Source organism: Magnolia sinica, chromosome 3, assembly GCF_029962835.1.
Source record: "Magnolia sinica isolate HGM2019 chromosome 3, MsV1, whole genome shotgun sequence".
Lineage (NCBI taxonomy): Eukaryota > Viridiplantae > Streptophyta > Magnoliopsida > Magnoliales > Magnoliaceae > Magnolia > Magnolia sinica.
The window spans coordinates 130,136,794-130,154,049 of record NC_080575.1 but is presented as its reverse complement, the minus strand read 5'-3'; the positions used below and the strand labels follow the sequence as shown (position 1 = coordinate 130,154,049).

The window sequence follows — 17,256 nt, the reverse complement described above, 5'->3', positions numbered from 1 at the left end:
GGCTTCCTCCACGGTTGAAATGAGAAAAGTAGAGGAAAAATAATAGAAAATCAGGTTTAAAAAATTCAAATTTGGGCCTTTATGTTTGTACTAGCCCATATTAGTCGTATCATGCCCGATGCGCCTTGTATCGGCCGATACAACCCAAATTTTTTGTGGTCACCCGATTCAACCTCGTATTACATATCATATCCAACAAGCACAGACATGATACAACCCTATCAGCCAATACAATATTGATATTCAAATCCATGGGCATGGGATTGTATGTGGGAGCAGTGTTCTAAATGTCGGCAAAATTATTGATAATGTTGGCAATATCATTAGTATCATCTGGTCAAATACCGAAACTATTGGCGGTTTAAAGTTTTCCAAATATCATCAATGTTTTCGATAATATTAGTGATATTTGAAAATATTATTGATATCAGCAATATTTTGGGAAGAACCCCTAATAAAATTTCCCGGTATCAACGTTATCGGTGATAAAATTCCCAGTACTAGGGAAACATCTGTAAATAGGCAAAATTTGAGAAATTTTCTAAAAATCCAAAAGAATCTCCATTTCTTTTGGGATTTTTTTTTCATTTGGAATTTTGTTAGGTGATGATAACTCTTAGTTTAAATTAAATCAAAGTATGGATTTAGGGAGAAATCTCGACCTGAAACGAAGACAGGGTCGAAACTCAAAGGTGATAAAAAATAATAATAGTAAATAAATAAATAAAATCAATAGAAACTTTCCATTTTTTTTCCAAATGTTAGCATTATTTGCAATAAAAATCCATTTTTATGCATGATTCCATGCATTGACATGAATTTATGGCGAAAAAATTAACATTTAAGTGAAAAATGGGGGGAATTGGTGAAATCCTAATTTTTCCATTCTTATATTGGAAAATATGTGTTTTCCAATGTTAATAAATATGGAAATTTATATCTTAACGAGTGTTGGCTGATCTATTGATTGGCTACAATTTATTTTTTTTAATTTTATATTAATTTTTTCAACAACACATGATTAGGCCCCTATAAAATGGAAACTTATTAGGTATAGTTTTTTTTGCAATATTTTTATTCTTACATGTGCCTTTTAACATCTCCTGAAGTTTCACTGAAAAATTCCATCTATTTCCCAATGTTTTCCTTAGACAACGATACTTTTTTTTATTGGCAATGCCGATACATGTTCTCATATCATCGGTCATCGATGCATTTAAGGATACCAATACTTTGAACACGGTGTGGGAGTGTGAATAATCATAATACGTATGGAAATCTCAAATCCAAAAAGCATGCAAATATCCACCTACGAATGACATTTCAACAGTGAAGAAGTGTTCACTTAGAAGTTAGAACAGATGATAGAAAGGATTTAAATATTTCCCAATACAACTCAGAATCGACCAAGTCATATTAATTTTGTCCAAAATGAAACGAGTCACAATACCAATACAAGACTGAAAACAATCAATACAAATTGACATAGCAAACGAGTCATACCAATTTTGGTCCCCTAGTTCATCGCACTCAAAAGCTACTACCTAATCCATAGGCGATAGGCTAAAACTTAGAATTTTAGAATTATGAAGATTTTGAAATTCTGGAAGTTTGGAGTTCTAAGAAATTTTGGAGCCTAGAAATTCTAAAATCTTGATATTCTAGAATATATGGAATTTTGGAGTCCTTGAGAAATCTAGAATTCTAGCTTATTTGAAAAGTACGGATTCTGGAATCTTAGTAGAGTTCGGAATTTTGGGAGCTTGGGAACTTGAAGAAATTAAGACATTTGGGGTTGGCATTTGAGGAAATTGGAGAAATTGAGTTGTGTTTGGGAACCATGTAATTCCATGCCAAACAGTGGAAAAGGAAAAGGTTTTTCTTCCCTTTGATGTGGCAATGTGTTGATTGGACAACAAAGCTCAGTGGTAGATATTGTGCGTCTCAACTCTGAGGTCATGGATTCGAGAACCCATGCGTGCGTGGGGTGTAAGAGTGTGTTTCTCAACTTTCAAAAAAAAAAAAAAAAAAAAAAAAACAAAGAAAGGGGGTGGATTCTAGCCATCAATCAATACACTTTTCTATTATTTGAATTCTTAGCACAAAAAACTAGGTGAGAATTGTAGAGGGAATGAGATTTCCAATTGCTACCCAAACAAAAACTCAAAATTGGAATCCATGTTTTAATAGTTCTCATGGAAACCATCAATGGATAATTATTTTCCTTTCCATTCCCTAAATTCCACATATCCAAACATGCCCAGAAATTGAGTGTTTTGTTAAATTGGGTTTTTACAGGTAGAAGATTTGGGGATTTTACCAAATCAAGGTTTTAAGATTTAGGGAATTAAGGTAGTTTGTGAAATTGGATGATAAAGGGTTGGCAAATTTTGAGGCTTTATAATTAGGGTTCTAAGTGTAAGAAATTGGAAAATTTTTAATACATATTTGAACATGACGATTGGGGATTTGGAAGATTAGGGTTTTAAAGATCCCAACAAGGGAAATTTTGGTAGAAGAAAATAAATAAATTAAAATTAAAGCTTTTGCAGGTTTTGTCCCTACAATGGGATGTTTTGATGAAGAGAGATTCTTAAATCTTTACTAGTGAGACTTCATTGAAACTATTTCCGTGGGGCGATATTTCTAACCAAAATCACCCATTATTTATAAAGGCAACCTTCTACTTTAATAAAATATTATTAATGAGGAAACATTCCTAAATCCCATAAATAGATCGTAACATGCTCAATTGATGTTAGAATCACATGATCTTGCCTCTTTTGAAAGCTAACTCAATAAGCTTTCAAATGGAATAGTTTCATGTCATTCAAACATTATTTAACATGCAAACATTGGTCACAAAATAATTCCTGGAAATGCTAACTTGTTACTGCTAAGATAAACTTGCTCAACAAGTCAATAACTAGCTAGCTACTACCACAAAAGGTAGTCTCCACCATAAGGACTTGTAGACACAAAGTTACCAAACCACTCATGTGTCACCCACAAATTGATCAACCACTCATATGGGACCCACATAGTTCTTAGGAGTCACCCTCAATAAAAGTCAAAGGCAAGTGCATCTACACAAGTTCCTTAAAATGGTAAGCTAACCAAGGAGTAATGTTGTCAAAATCATTATCGTATCGCAAATTGTAATAGGGGTTGAATCGTATTGAATTGCAAATCGTAAGATTTTATTTTATTTTCTTAAACATTTGAAATATAGAAAAAAATCAAAAATTTTAAAAACTTAACACTATAATTTTTTAAAAATTTTAAAAATTTTAATTTTTTTACTTAAAAATTAAATGATTCTTATCTTTCCTTTCTTTTCTTTTTTTGGTCTTTCAACAATTTTTCCTTAAAAGACATACAAGGATCCTTTAATCATTTATGTTCTTGCTACCTTTGTTAAATGTAGAATCACATTGGAAAAGCGGCATTTGATTCCGTAGACTAACGAAAAAATATTTTTTGATTTCCAACCATCATTCCACAATACATATAAGTCAACATGATCATAACCATCCATTAAAAAAAAAATTAATTAAAAAAATTCCAAATAAGTCCTACATCAATTTGGTGTTTCGATTAGTTAAGAAGTAAGAAATCATTTAAAAAAAAAAAAAAACTCTATGATATAACATTAAAGAGAATATATATCATTTAATCTCTTATAAAGAACAAAATAAAATAATTTACCTTTTCTATACAATTCTTTTTTTTGAAAGGTTTTTCGAAATGATTCTTAAAGCCCCCACCAATTTAAAAACATAAAATGAAAGCCGAGTGAAGCTTAAAAGAGAAGGAAAAAAAAGTATACATTGAATCGTAAATTATAGGATTCAAATCATGAAATCGCAAGATTCATATAAAAAGTGATTCAAAGGTGAGATTCAAATCATTTTGCTTAAGATTCGACTCAAATCATAAATCATGAATTGTAGGATTTTGACAATACTGCCAAGGAGAATCAAAACGTGACCTAACAGCAACCTAGCACATGCAGTAGACTCTGTTGAGAAGTGGAGCCACATCTAGGGCCGCGCACAACCGGTCATGGCCCCCTGCTCGACCGGTCATGAAGCCCGCTCGACCGGTCGTGACCAGTCGTGGACTGGCATGACTCGAACTCCAGCGAGCATCAGTTTTTTGGGTCCGAGGTACTCGACCAGTCATGGCCCATGCCCGACCAATCATGGGGTCCGCTCGACCGGTCGTGCAGTCTACTCAACCAGTCATGGTTACGCGGATTCGTTTCCGAATCTGATATGGACTGTAGAAAATTGTGTCGCCTTTCGCAAGGGTATGAAAGGGAAGTTGTCAAAACTATAAATTGGGGTCCCTAGGGCTATTCTAGGGTTAAAGGTGAATATTGGGGAATTATTCTAAGGTGTGGGCAAGGGATTTTCTATGTTCTTCCAAGGGAGAGGTTAGTACATTGCCTTGTAATCTTCATTCTTCATAGTGGAAGTTTGCATCCGTGGTTTTTTACCCTAGTTTGGGGTTTTTGCACTTATATCTTGTCTTGTGGTTTGTTTGGATTGCTTTGATCTATTTCTAGTTTATATTTCTTCTTGTTTATCGTTTGTAGGTGAGGCCTGAGTTTGGATCTAGGCTCACTGCTGCGAAATAGACTCCACCAGTTGTACTTGCACGATACTTCATTCTAGTGCACATAGCTGTCACCTCTGCCTCATTAGAGCCATTGTTCCTAATTGGGCTGATGTCCAACCGCAGCACTAACAAAGAAAAAAAAAATCACCTGAATGATCCCTCCAGTCCCCCTAGAAGTACCATCAAAATTGAATTGTCCACATCCCACTTGACAAAGGAGCCAGACCAAGTGAATCGCTGTAGGTCCTCTATCATCCCCAGTGACCTCCAACGAGGACTTCTGAGGTCATCACAGCAGACACCATCAAACTACTTGCACACTAAAGCAATTGGAGGAATGCAGTTCTGTCAAAATTAATATCCATTAACTGTTTTTTTATTGAAATAGGTAGAAGAATGGATTTCGACATAATATGCTTGCTGAAATCCCCGCTCCACAAATGCAGATCATAATTGATGGCTATCATTTTTGCCGAATAACCACCATAATGGCAATCTGGGCTACATCCAAAACTAAGTGTAAAGCATCTCAATGGATTCCCATCTGATGAACAAGGAATATGATAGCCTGTAATTCTCCAAGCACGCACGCGCGGGCGTGCACACACACACACACACACACACACACACACACACACACACACACACACAAAAGAAATAAAAAATGGTGGATGGACTTATATTTGCAACTGTGTGATGAACTCATAGCCAAATTGTGCAATTGTAACAGCCACAATCAGAGAATTCAACAAATGTCCCAAAAAGCTCAAATTGCACGAAATTTTAGACACCTCATTCAGCAGACGTTCGAATCAAGAACAAGTGAAATAGGCTAATATTCCATGATGAAACCAAATACTCATGACAGGCTAAACGGGAGAATTCATAGACAATGTTGCGGATTGGGCATACCTCGGCTTTGAAGCCCGAATCGACTCCATTGGGAAAGGGAGACCACTGCGGCGACTTGGATTGGGCGAATCGGTGAGAAATCCGGCGATCAGCAACAGAAGCGTCTTCGCCAGCAGCAGATCTGTAGATCTCGAGCTCTTCGGCGGCATCTTGGACGTCGAGAGCGATCTGAGACAGGTTCTCTTTGTAGGTAGCGATCGTACTCCGCATCATTCAATCAAAACAGCAGCAGCATCTAAAGGATCTCGACCTCCGTTCTTGAAATTTCTCAAACCCTAAAATAAAAGGAATCTTGTGAAAATATATACATATAAATTGGATCCGCCAAATAGGCGTTGGTATTTAGGGAGACATGCGAATCTGGAAGATGGAAACGAATGAGGGTAGCAGCGTCTGGAAAACTCGTTTGGTAGATCTGCAACGGAAGGGACGACGGTGCTGAGCTTTTATATATATATTTTTAATATTTACAAAAAATAACTGGAAAAACTCATTTAACGGACGCATGTCCCGTATACTGCCGATTCTTTTTGTTTCTTTCTGTTTTACTCTTTTTCAATTTATAACGTTATAAACTCAAATTTATACAAATTTCTTTTTTAATGAGGATTTGTGGGCATCTAACGGACGGTTAAGTTGAAAAGTATTTTTAGTAATCTAGTTTCAACAATCGAGTAATCTATGTGTGCCCCACTGTTTGGATGGTTCGATTTGAGTGAGTTGCCTCTTTGCTGCATGTACAATTTATGGGTGCATGAACATGGCTATTGTGCGGTGCTAATATATTATTTTATAGGTTAGGATATAGTTTTCTCTTTTACCCAACTCACCATATTTTTCGAATATCCAACCTGGGCAAAAGCTGTTTCGCACCACGATTATCACATAAAGATTGGATGGGCCACACCAATACAATGAATCGTGACATTGGCTTTCCATTAATTTTGATGTTGTCTTCTTAACAATACGTAGATTGGCCAGATTTTTATATCAGGTGATTAGCATGTTACAGTCCACAATTTAGACTTGGTTATGCTACAATTTTACATGTTTTTGGTTATCCTACAATTTTACACCAATACAATGGATCGCTTATCTTTCAAAGAACTCTTTCTTGTATTTTATTTTATTTTTTCCTTTTTCTAGAAACTTGAAGGTAAAGCGGTTCAAGCAACACATTGAAGAGGCGACGCGGGGAGAGACAGTTACCAACGTTCCGCAGCTCACCATATCACTGGAAACCCGAATCATCACCCAAGCTCTATAGGCCACTACGCGTTGTGTATCTGAAATCCAGTGTCCATCAGGTGTGCTCTTTATGCTTGGCCCTGGGCCAAAAATCACATAGACGCACAACTCATGCGAGCCACGCCACAGCCATAGGTTTGTGTATGGACATCACCGTCTACCTTTCATCCAACCTGTTCGTTGGAAGACACAAAGGGTGAACTTGGAGGTTTTAAGCATAATCTTACACTGTTAGCATTGGTGTGGTCCATCTCAGTTTTTCTGTTGGCTAATCTTTTATATGTACGGTGAACTTCACCTAATAGAGTAGATTCGCATATACAACATGGTGGCCCCAAAGAGCTTTCACCTAACAGAGTAGATTTCCTCTCCTGCCGGACCATGCACTGGCCATAAGTCAAGGCCGCCCATTCACCCAACGGCCCACAAGTGTACACTGTGCCACAGTACTGATGATGATCTAAAAGCCATCATGTTTTCATTAATCCGGTAATCATGATCCATTGATGATCCTAACCTTTTGCCTTTTAGATTCGGACACAAGCATTCCAAACTTTTCAATGTTCCAAGTTCATCTCCTGCCACAATTAACTGTTCAACAAATGTTTCTTAGGATGGCCTTTTTAGCATAAATTCATAACATGAACAGCTCAAATCATCATCTTTAAGATGCAATCCTGGGCCAAAACCCACCCCCAAAATAGATATGGTGCGATAGACATTGTATCCTATCCAACCGCTGATGGAAACCATGGACAGCCTTCCTTAACTAGGACCTGGTGATTAGAATAAGAGCCCTTCCTGGATTCCCATCTCAAAGCTGATTTGCAAATTCTACTCAATTCCACAAGTTGCAAAATCAACTTGATTCCATGGGACATAAACCAAACAACTCCTAACTCAAACTGCTAGAGTCAACACCCGGTCAAGGGTTCGAGTATCTATAGGTGGTGAAATTCCACTAGCATGAGTGTGGGGGGGTGTGTGTGCGTGTGGTAAAAAAAAGAAGAAAAAACTGCTAGAGTCAACTAGTTTGAGATTTACAACCAAATCTCAGTGTAAGGGAGATTATCTAAATTCTGGAATCAATTTAACTTGAATTAAACCATCTAAATTGTGTAACCCACTGTTGCTAACAAGCAGACCCAAAATCAGATTGGTTGAACCATCCTAACCTCTGATTAGGAAGCACATATATGTTTGTGGAAATAGGTCATTTGGATAGTTTTCATTTTTAACTAACCAATACACTGAGTCAGATAATCAAATGGGCATAATTTGGACAGTATCATTTGAATTACTGGGATGCAATTTCTAAGTAATTTGTACAAGTGCTTGTATATCATCCATCACACTTCTCACTTAGAATTCCTTCTGCTAGGCAAGTCTCCTCTATTGTGGAGGCAACAATCACCCGCCCTAGCAAAAGCCTTATATGGCAACGTTTTGGTTTCTGCTCGGAAAAAGTGGGGACCAGTTTTAGTGATTGGAACTGTTGAGATCATTGCCTCTGCTGTTGCTGGCCACCAGAAAATTCCTGTGCTTGAAAAAATCCGAACCCTTCAATAAGTGTCCAATAATAAACAATGGTTCAACTTTTTTTTTCAAATGATTAAATATTATATAAGCAGTATCTTTCAATTCAGCCTGCTATATAAATGGTTTGTATCAGTGGCCGATGGGCCCATCTGCATTTGCATAAGCATTATGCCATACCTCAAACAATGTAAAGACCATATTCATTCAGAGAAACAATCATCTACGGTAGAGATATTCAAACTTGTTATGCATACAGATCCATGCCACTTGTGTAGAACCTTTGGTGCCCATGCCAATCCACTCATTAAGTTATGCACGCATGCATGTCGAGTTGCACCATCAGCTGTCCATCTATTCCAATAGTTTGGCCCACCCAATGAGTCAACCCGCCTGATATATCTGCAAGACGATCTTCATGGTGAGTCCTACCGTCTGCATGGTCCAGGTATCTGACAATGAGTGGCACATCAGTGGCATTAGTGGAGTTCCCATTTACACAAGGACTGATCATGTGCAACAATAGGCTTATAGGTTAACTTCACCTGCAATCCATTTTTTGCAAGTATCTTCCCTCAAGTTAAGATATATTTTCAAGGTCACAATGAAAAATATATATACCTTTAGGCATGAAAAGGGCAATACCATAATTCTATGTTTCAAGGTCAAAATGAAAATAAATAAATTCTTGAGGCATGAAAAGAGTGGCATCCCTGCCAACTTTCTATCCTGGATGTGGCACATTACATCTTATCAAGTGCCTTTGCAGGTATGACTGTTCCTCCATCCTAGTCAGTGGGCCATGGACCAAAAATCACATTCATTAGAAGATTCTTACCCCTTTATCGAAATAATAATTCATTCATTTATCATATGGTTGTGGTAATCTAATCAAGGCAATTCTGTTTGTGGACAATTGATGATGGATCCCATGTTTCATCCATTTATCATATGTAGTGCATGGTTTGGATCACCATACACATGCTGCTACTTCAATTTATGGAGGGACAATAACTCTATGCCTCCTAGGCATTCCATTTCTATCTCTTAATCTTTCAACACCATGCTCGGCAAAGATATAGACCATATGGTCATTTTTTTTAAGTCCATTTATTCATTCAAAAATATCTATGCATAATTAAGAATATGAAAAATAGGAAGAGTAACACCTATTTTATTATAACTACCAATGTCAATCTCCTTAGTCAACAATATAACAAGTGTTATAAACTAGTGATTAAATGGGTTTGAAAATAATGACTCACGAAAGTTTTTTTTTTTTTTTACCTTCTCCTCTTCTTAACAAGTAGAGGAAATATATATTAGGAGGAAAAAATGAGAGTAAATATAGAAGCTATTTGTCCAAAAGAAGAATATTTACAGTATAATTCTCACGGGCGGATTTGGACAAAATGTCTGCAATGGCATACGCTTCTCTGTACACATGGAACATGGACCTTCTATGATTTAGTTGCAACAATATGCAACACTTTACGATCGGTCGATACACGTTAACTGGTTTGAGCAGAGATTTGATAATCGGAGTGGAGCCATCTTCAATCTCCAAGTCATGGATAGGAAGTTTGATAGCCAATTTATGACTGAGAAGAAGAGCAAAGCACTCTGCTGCATTAGATGATCAGTCAACTACCTTCATTGAATAGGCCGCAATGCACAAATAATGGCTCCTGCTGCTCCTTTACACGTGCTGCTTCTAATGGAGCTGTCCAAATTGAGTTGGTGGCAGTCACATTTAACATGCAGAATTTGGTGCCTGGAAATAAAGGTGATAGCTTGCTGCCAGAGTTGAAGGATCTTAACTACCTTGCATGAGTCACCTGTTACACGATGAATAGCATTGCAAAAAATTCAGAAACATCCTGTTAATTCTTCCTATAAGCATGGAATGTGAAGAAGCAATTCCTGATCAATGACAAAAACCGTAGAAATGGAGATAGTGAAATAACACAGGAAACTTTCCATCAAAACATTTTAAAAAAAAATAAAATAAAAAAAAAAAAACAAGAAAATGAATCTGATATTGCTGGGCTATCAATTAGCATTCGGCTCCTTTTTTACTCCAAGTATTTGACTGACATACTCAGACATGGATCCACACTTTTCAGGCCTGATTAATTGAGTTGGGTTTGGGTCCATGGGTTCCGACCTGACTGAAAATCAGGTGGACCAAATCAAGTACTTGGGTTATGATCTTTTTATTCAATTGCATCACTACTTAAAAACCATACAGAATGTTAGGCGGTACAGCAAGTGTCCTAGACTAGGTAGAAAGCTATCCTATGAATCACTTACAAGTGCAAGTGGATGCAAGATGCTCAAACTACAAGCTATGGCTTTATAGAAGGCTGCTCATCCTTTGGCGGCTTGTTATTTTTACTTGGGAAGCCACAGTACACCTACCAACATAGGTAGAGGAGGACTTGCCAGGGTTTTGGGTTAAAGCTTCGGAATCATCCTTCCTGGGTAGCACATCCATGATTAATGATGCAAGATGCTCAAACCACAAGCTATGGCTACATAGAAGGCTATGCTTGTTTTCTTACTTGTGAAGCCATAGTTCACCTACCAACATAGCTAGAGAAGGACTCGCCAGGGTTTTGGCTTAAGGCCTCTGAATCATCCTTCTTGTGTAGCACATCCATGATTGAATGATTAATGATCAATGTCAAACAACCAACTTCTCTAAAAGCTCGAGTTATCAAAGGAGGCAAGGGTGTACTCACACCATGATACCATGTTAGATCACCATGATGGGTTTTTCCTCCTCAATTCAGGGGAGAGACAGTGCAGCAGGTTGAAAATTCGGAGTAATTCACCACACTGCTCGACCGGTCGTGGGTGGCGCTCGACTCAAAGTCCAACGACCAATTGATGTATTTTCTCCAAGGTGCTCGACCAGTCGAGGGAGGTGCTCGACCAGTCAAGGACTCGGCTCGACCAATCGAGCTTACGCAGATTTGAGTCCGGATCTTGTGCGGACTGCGAAAATTAGAGGCCTTTCACGACAGGGTGTGGAAGGGAGTTTCCTAAACTATAAATAGGGGTGCCTAGGGCTTTTCTAGGTAATGCAAGAGGGTTTCCTAAAGGGTTTAGGGCTATCAAAGGTGTGTGAGAGAGAGAGGAAGTTTGTAGAAGGGAGGTTATGCTCGTAGAGGTGATCCACTGTGCACTCGACATCTCAGCGCTTCTACGTCCCCATGATCGGTGAGATCTCTCCGTTTTTCTTTTATTCTCTTATTATTTATCCACTCTTGCGTGAGTGACGAAGGTTGTAACGTTCTACTTCATAGTGGATTGTTGATCTGGACGAGGTTCCGTGGCTTTGAGAGTTTTCCACGTAAAAATCTCTTGTGTGGTGTGGTTTATGCTTTGATTTATTTTATTGCTTTATTATCCCATAATTCTGGTTTGTTTTGGGAGGCTAGATCCTAAGGTTTTGTGCAACGCCCCCAACACACCACTTTCTCAAAGAGCTCGAGCCATCAGAGGATGGCGTATCAATGTATATCAAGGGACCTTTACACTAACAATCAATAAACATTTGTGATAACTGGTCCCGACATTTTGATGACCAATGCACCAATTGCGGTACAATAGAAATGCAATTCACTAGTTATTCTGAGTGCATGGGCATGACTCTAGATCCAAACCAAAATGTTAAGTCACAACCCAATTCTAAAGCTTATTTCGGATACAAACCCCATTCCAAATTCTAGTTCATGCTCAAAAGCAAACCCATCAGTGTACTTGAATCTGGTTCCATAGTTGGATGCAAATTGCTTGTCCTGGGCCCTTGATGTAAACCAATGAAAAGGGCCCACATGTGCTTGTTAGATATAGGGCCAGCAATAAAAAGAAAAAAAGTGGAGATTCCATGCTTTAAATGAAGATTTTGCCCTTTTTAATACGGGGCCCATATATGGCAAGCCCACATGATGTTTTTTCATTAGGTTACATTAAGAGTTGTAACCCTGGTTAACTGTGTTTGGATGCACCAAGTACACTAGTACCCTTAATTGTTTAACTATTAACAACTCCAATCTCTGTAGTACAAAGAAAGATAGCACTCTTTTTTTCATACACAGATAGTTTTTTCTTTTTTTCCACAACAAAACTGAGGGAGGCACTGCACTGGCATAAGGATTCTACAATAGAGATCTGATCAAATTACATAGTTAAGATGCACCAAACACTGTAGTTGTTCTCTTCTTGTTCTCTAATAGTGGCTTGGACCCGCAAGTATTAAGTCCCTGATTGCGTGCATTTCTACCACGATATCTTTCATCTCCATTCTTTCCCTTGGCATTTCTGTAGAACATGTGACACCGATGCTGATGATCAAGGCCAAGCACTTAATTCCACTTGTCATGTTATTGTAACTTGTATCACCATTGATTTCTTCTTCTTGTGAGAGCAATAGGGGATCGATGATCTCCATTACCCGCTCAGGCAAAGACATCCTTGCCAGTTTATGAAGGTTGAGACCATCTTTAAACATCTCATCGGTCGGTCGTTTTCCCGTAAACATTTCCAACAATAAGATCCCATAACTATACACATCTCCGAGTATGGAGGGTTGGCTGCCCAATCCGGACTCTGCAATTCAAAACACCAAAAGCTCATTAGACGATAAGGGGAATTTGATATTTGACTTAAGTAAAAGGAAACGAGTTTCCAAGAACGAGGCACAGTTCCTCTATGCATGTGGGAATCAAGGATTAAAAATTGGTTTTAGTGTACCATATCAGCTGCCATCAAAACCAATGCATATTGGTGGTCAGTGGATACAGGCCGATATGCCCAATCTTTTATCAGATGGGTAAGATATCTCGATCACTGTGATCTTAGAGACTTCCTTCATCAACAGTGTCCTGAAATTTGAATGGCCTGGGTGGTGGTAAGTGAGTGGGACATCTGAGGAGTATGTTTGCATAACTCACCACCATTACCCAGGTGGTAGTGAATTTACATAGTTGCCATATTAACCATCTGGTTCATAAGCATTGTTTATATGCTAACAATACTCAGTAGGCCACTTATTCATACTCTGGCAGTGCATAACACTGAATACGTTGGCACTTAAATTGCAGATATTGCATACATTCATTTAAATTAAACCGGAAAATTTGTGGAATTCAGTGTCTCTAAGTCATGGACGTTTGCTCATTGACATGAGGCCTTCGGATATTTTTCACTTCTAACCATCCAATATATGTCCACCAATAGACAGACAATTCAAATACCCAAGATTTTTGGTTCATCATATATCTGAACCGGGATGCATAATTTGGAGAGTTTAATTTGGATTAACTTGTATGCCATACCCGAGTTTAATTTGGGATGAGAAGTATGTCCTGACTTGAACTACATGTGTATAACTGGTTCAGGGTAGTTTCTAAAGCTGGGACCTACCGTATCGGCTAGTAGCAATGCCCATACGTATCGCCCGATATGTACCTTTTTCGGACGATATTTTAAACCTTGGTGGGAATACAAATAGCGCAATGAAAGAATAAGTTCTAGTTTCTTATCCATCATGCATGTGGATGGGTGGGTTCTCTCAATTTTTAAGCCATATGTTTTCTAAAGCAAAATATAATAAGTTAGAAAATAGAATTTGCTTTAATGGTTCATAGTTTAGCTCCTTGAGGCCATTTTCAGCTTGAATTGGTGTCCAATGCATTAATGGCTTCATGAGTGGATAAATATTTAGTCTATAATGATTTAGCAATAATCAAGCCATTCAAGATCATTCACTATTTCATTACAAAGAATTATATATTTAAAGAATACTAGAAACAAGAAATATCCTTACCTGGAGCGACATACCCTATGGATCCCTTTATCCCAATTGAGGAAGAATTATCAAAAGGCTGATGAAGGAACCTCGCTAACCCAAAATCACTCACATGGGCGTTCATGTCGTCGTTGAGAAGAACGTTGCTTGGCTTTAGATCACCATGAATAACCGGCATTTGACACCCCTGATGAAGATAATCCAATGCGGAAGCCACGTCAATGGCCACATTTATTCTCTGAATAAGGCTAAATTTCCGCCACTGATGTGGCCTATCTTCTTTTTGATGTAACCAACTCTCCAGACTTCCATTCGACATGAACTCAAAAACCAGGGCTTTGAAGTCATTACCCTTGAAATCCAAGCTTGAGCAGGACGTTAAGATCTTGACGATATTCCGATGGCGGACATTCCTCAGCGCTTCACATTCAGCCACAAAGCTCTCGGAAGCTCCTCGATGTGCAAGGTTCAGTACCTTCACCGCAACAGTTGTTGCTTTAGCACCATCCAAAATTCCTTTATATACAGAGCCATAGCCTCCCTCACCAATCAAATTTTCCGAAGAGAACCCATTAGTAGCTTTAAGCAGCTCTGCATAAGAAAGCTTTATATGTCGATTCCCCATCGAAGACATGGAAGATGGTTTCTTTCGTATCTTTCTTAACCAACATCTGGCGCCGATGCACAATACCAGACATATGAACACAGTAATTATTGGGCTTGTTATTTTGAGAGCAAGTGACCATCTTCGTCTTTTGGAGGCTTGGACATGGCATGCAGGAAACTGCAGCTCTGGAGTACCTCCACAAAGCTTACTATTTCCACGGATAGAAACCACACTTGCATTTCTAAATATCCCTTCTATCGGTATTTCACCCTCGAGACTATTGAAAGACAGATTAAGATTTTTTAGGAAAGAGAACTCTGCTAGATATCTAGGGATATGCCCAGACAAATTGTTACGAGAAAGATCAAGGACTTCGATACCCCTTAAAGTCCTCAAAGACAGAGGAATGATTCCTTGAAGGAAGTTAACTTCCATACGAAGGGATTCCAAGCTTATACAACTGCCAAGCGTGCTAGGAATTTCACCAGATAATTTGTTCTCAGAAATATCCAATCTCTCAAGATTTTTCAAGTTACCAACTTCCAACGGTAATCTGCCAGTCAAAGAGTTCTGAGCTAAGTTGAGGGAAATTGATAGGGAGGAAATGCTAAGAACTTCTTTAGGTATAGAGCCACTAATGTAATTCTGATAAAGGTACAATTCTAGTAGCCTCTGACAATTCCCAAGACTAGAAGGTATATTACCAGTAAGGTTATTTCCAGAAAGGTCCAAGGCTTGCAGATTCTGGCAATTTCCAAGACTCGCAGGAATACTTCCACCCAAATTGTTTCCATCTAAGTAGAGTGTATTCAACAGAGTCAGGTTGCCGAGGGATGCCGGAATCCACCCAGAAAATTTATTACTAGTCATGCCTAACGCTTGCAATTTCGAAAGCTTCCCAATAGAATCAGGAATTGTACCAGTGAATTCGTTCCATTGTGTTACAAAACTTGTTAAGTTCACGAGGTTCTGAATCCCTGGGGGTATGCTTACAGATATCTGGTTTCTTCCCATCATTAGTGTTCTAAGATGGGTAGAGAGGTTTGTAAAGGAGTTGGGCAACACCCCTTTGAACTGATTGGAGCTCAGAGCCAACACCTCCAGACGGCTACAGTTTGTCAAAGAAGTGATAAAACTCAAGTCATTAGCCTCACTGCCTCCAAGTTGATTGAAGACAAAATTCAGCACCGATAGGTTGTGTAGACTTCCCAAATTCATAGGCACTGGTCCACTTAAATTGTTAAAAGCAAAATCAAGGAGCACAAGTCCTGATGCATTCGATAATGAGATTGGAATGGGACCTGTGAACTGGTTGCCTCCCACGAGAAACACTCGGAGATTGGGAAGAGAGAGTCCCAAGTGAGGTGGGAGTCTTCCATAAAGCTTGTTGCTTGCCACGGAGAAGAAATAGATAGATGACACGTTATACAGAGAGGATGGAATTGTACCAGACAGTTCATTTTGAGAGATTTGAAGGAATTTTAAGCTTGTGATCCGACCAAGTTCTTCTGGGATGCTTCCCTCTAGACTATTTCTTGCTAGAGAAAGATGAGTCAGAGATGAAAGATTTCCAAACGAAGGTGGGATGATTCCTGTAAGATTGTTGGCCGGAAGGTGCAGTCTGATGAGCTTGGACAAAGAGCTAAACTCGGCGGGAATCCTCCCCACGAATATGTTGTCGATCAAAGTGATTACTCTGAGATCGGAACAGCTACTTAGATTGGCGGGAATTCCCCCACCAAATGAATTGTTCCCAAGATTGAGGCGTTGCAGGCGAGACAAGCGGCCCAATTCTTGTGGGAGGGGGCCATAGAAGCTGTTGTTTTGGAGGTTGATTTCTTCAAGGAAAGTGAGGTTGGCTATGTTGGGAGGTAAGGATCCCACCAAGCTCTTGGACTGTAGATTGAGGACCTGGACTCTTCGACGACGAATGTCACATGTGATTCGTAGCCAGTCACAGAAGTGGAGTGTATGGTTCCAAGAAACCAAGGCGCGGAGAGGATCACTGCTTATACTGTCTTTGAAGACGAGCAAAGCGAGTCGATCGGTTTCGTTTCCTGAAATGGTGGCAGATTCCAACCATGAAATGTTGATAGAAAAGAGAAGGATGGCGCCAAACCATAACGACTGAAATCCCTTCGCACAAACTGCATGTGGAAGCTCCTCCATTGATGTTGTTTCGAATTCATGTCCAATGCTTCAACATCTTATTATAAGTAAACGCTCCCATTCTTTTTTTATTTTTATTTTTGTTTTTATTTTTTTTAAGGTCTAGAGAAATGCTCCCATCAGTCATCACCACCTATCATAATAAATATCATGTCTGACTAAACCGCCCCGAACGTGGGGCCCAGTCTAGATTGTCAATAATAAAATTTAAAACTGTGACTGATGGGATGATCCTGACCCCTGATTATTGAACATCTGCACATTGTCAAACACGCCAAAAAGCAGGCCCTGACAAAAAAATTCCCAACCCTTTGACCAATTTTCTTTTTTTTCTTTTTTTTAT

General features: G+C 38.8%; 2 protein-coding genes across 3 annotated transcripts in view; both read right to left on the bottom strand.

The window, feature by feature from the left end:
- LOC131241329 (golgin candidate 4) overlaps positions 1-5,748 on the bottom strand; it is a 30,721-nt gene extending 24,973 nt beyond the window's left edge. For both annotated transcript variants that reach the window (XM_058240131.1, XM_058240132.1), the window contains exon 1: positions 5,536-5,748. In XM_058240131.1, coding sequence (XP_058096114.1) covers positions 5,536-5,748 — 213 coding nt within the window. The remainder of the gene's footprint in view (positions 1-5,535) is intronic.
- A 2,869-nt stretch (positions 5,749-8,617) lies between these two features.
- On the bottom strand, positions 8,618-16,989 carry LOC131241328 (probable LRR receptor-like serine/threonine-protein kinase At3g47570). The gene is made up of 3 exons (XM_058240130.1): positions 14,156-16,989; positions 12,512-12,936; positions 8,618-10,157 (listed from the first exon to the last, which is right to left on the bottom strand). The coding sequence occupies exons 1-2, from the start codon at positions 16,911-16,913 to the stop codon at positions 12,557-12,559; spliced, it is 3,138 nt and encodes a 1,045-aa protein (XP_058096113.1). The 5' UTR covers positions 16,914-16,989; the 3' UTR covers positions 8,618-10,157; positions 12,512-12,556.
- Positions 16,990-17,256: the final 267 nt, after the last annotated feature.

What these genes read in the sequence shown, in the direction of transcription:
- LOC131241328 (XM_058240130.1), bottom strand. Translation starts at nt 16,913, where the DNA reads ATGGAGGAGCTTCCACATGCAGTTTGTGCGAAGGGATTTCAGTCGTTA. An exon ending in CATAGGGTATGTCGCTCCAG is followed by an intron (nt 12,937 to 14,155) that starts GTAAGGATATTT and finishes TTTGAATTGCAG; the next exon opens with AGTCCGGATTGGGCAGCCAA.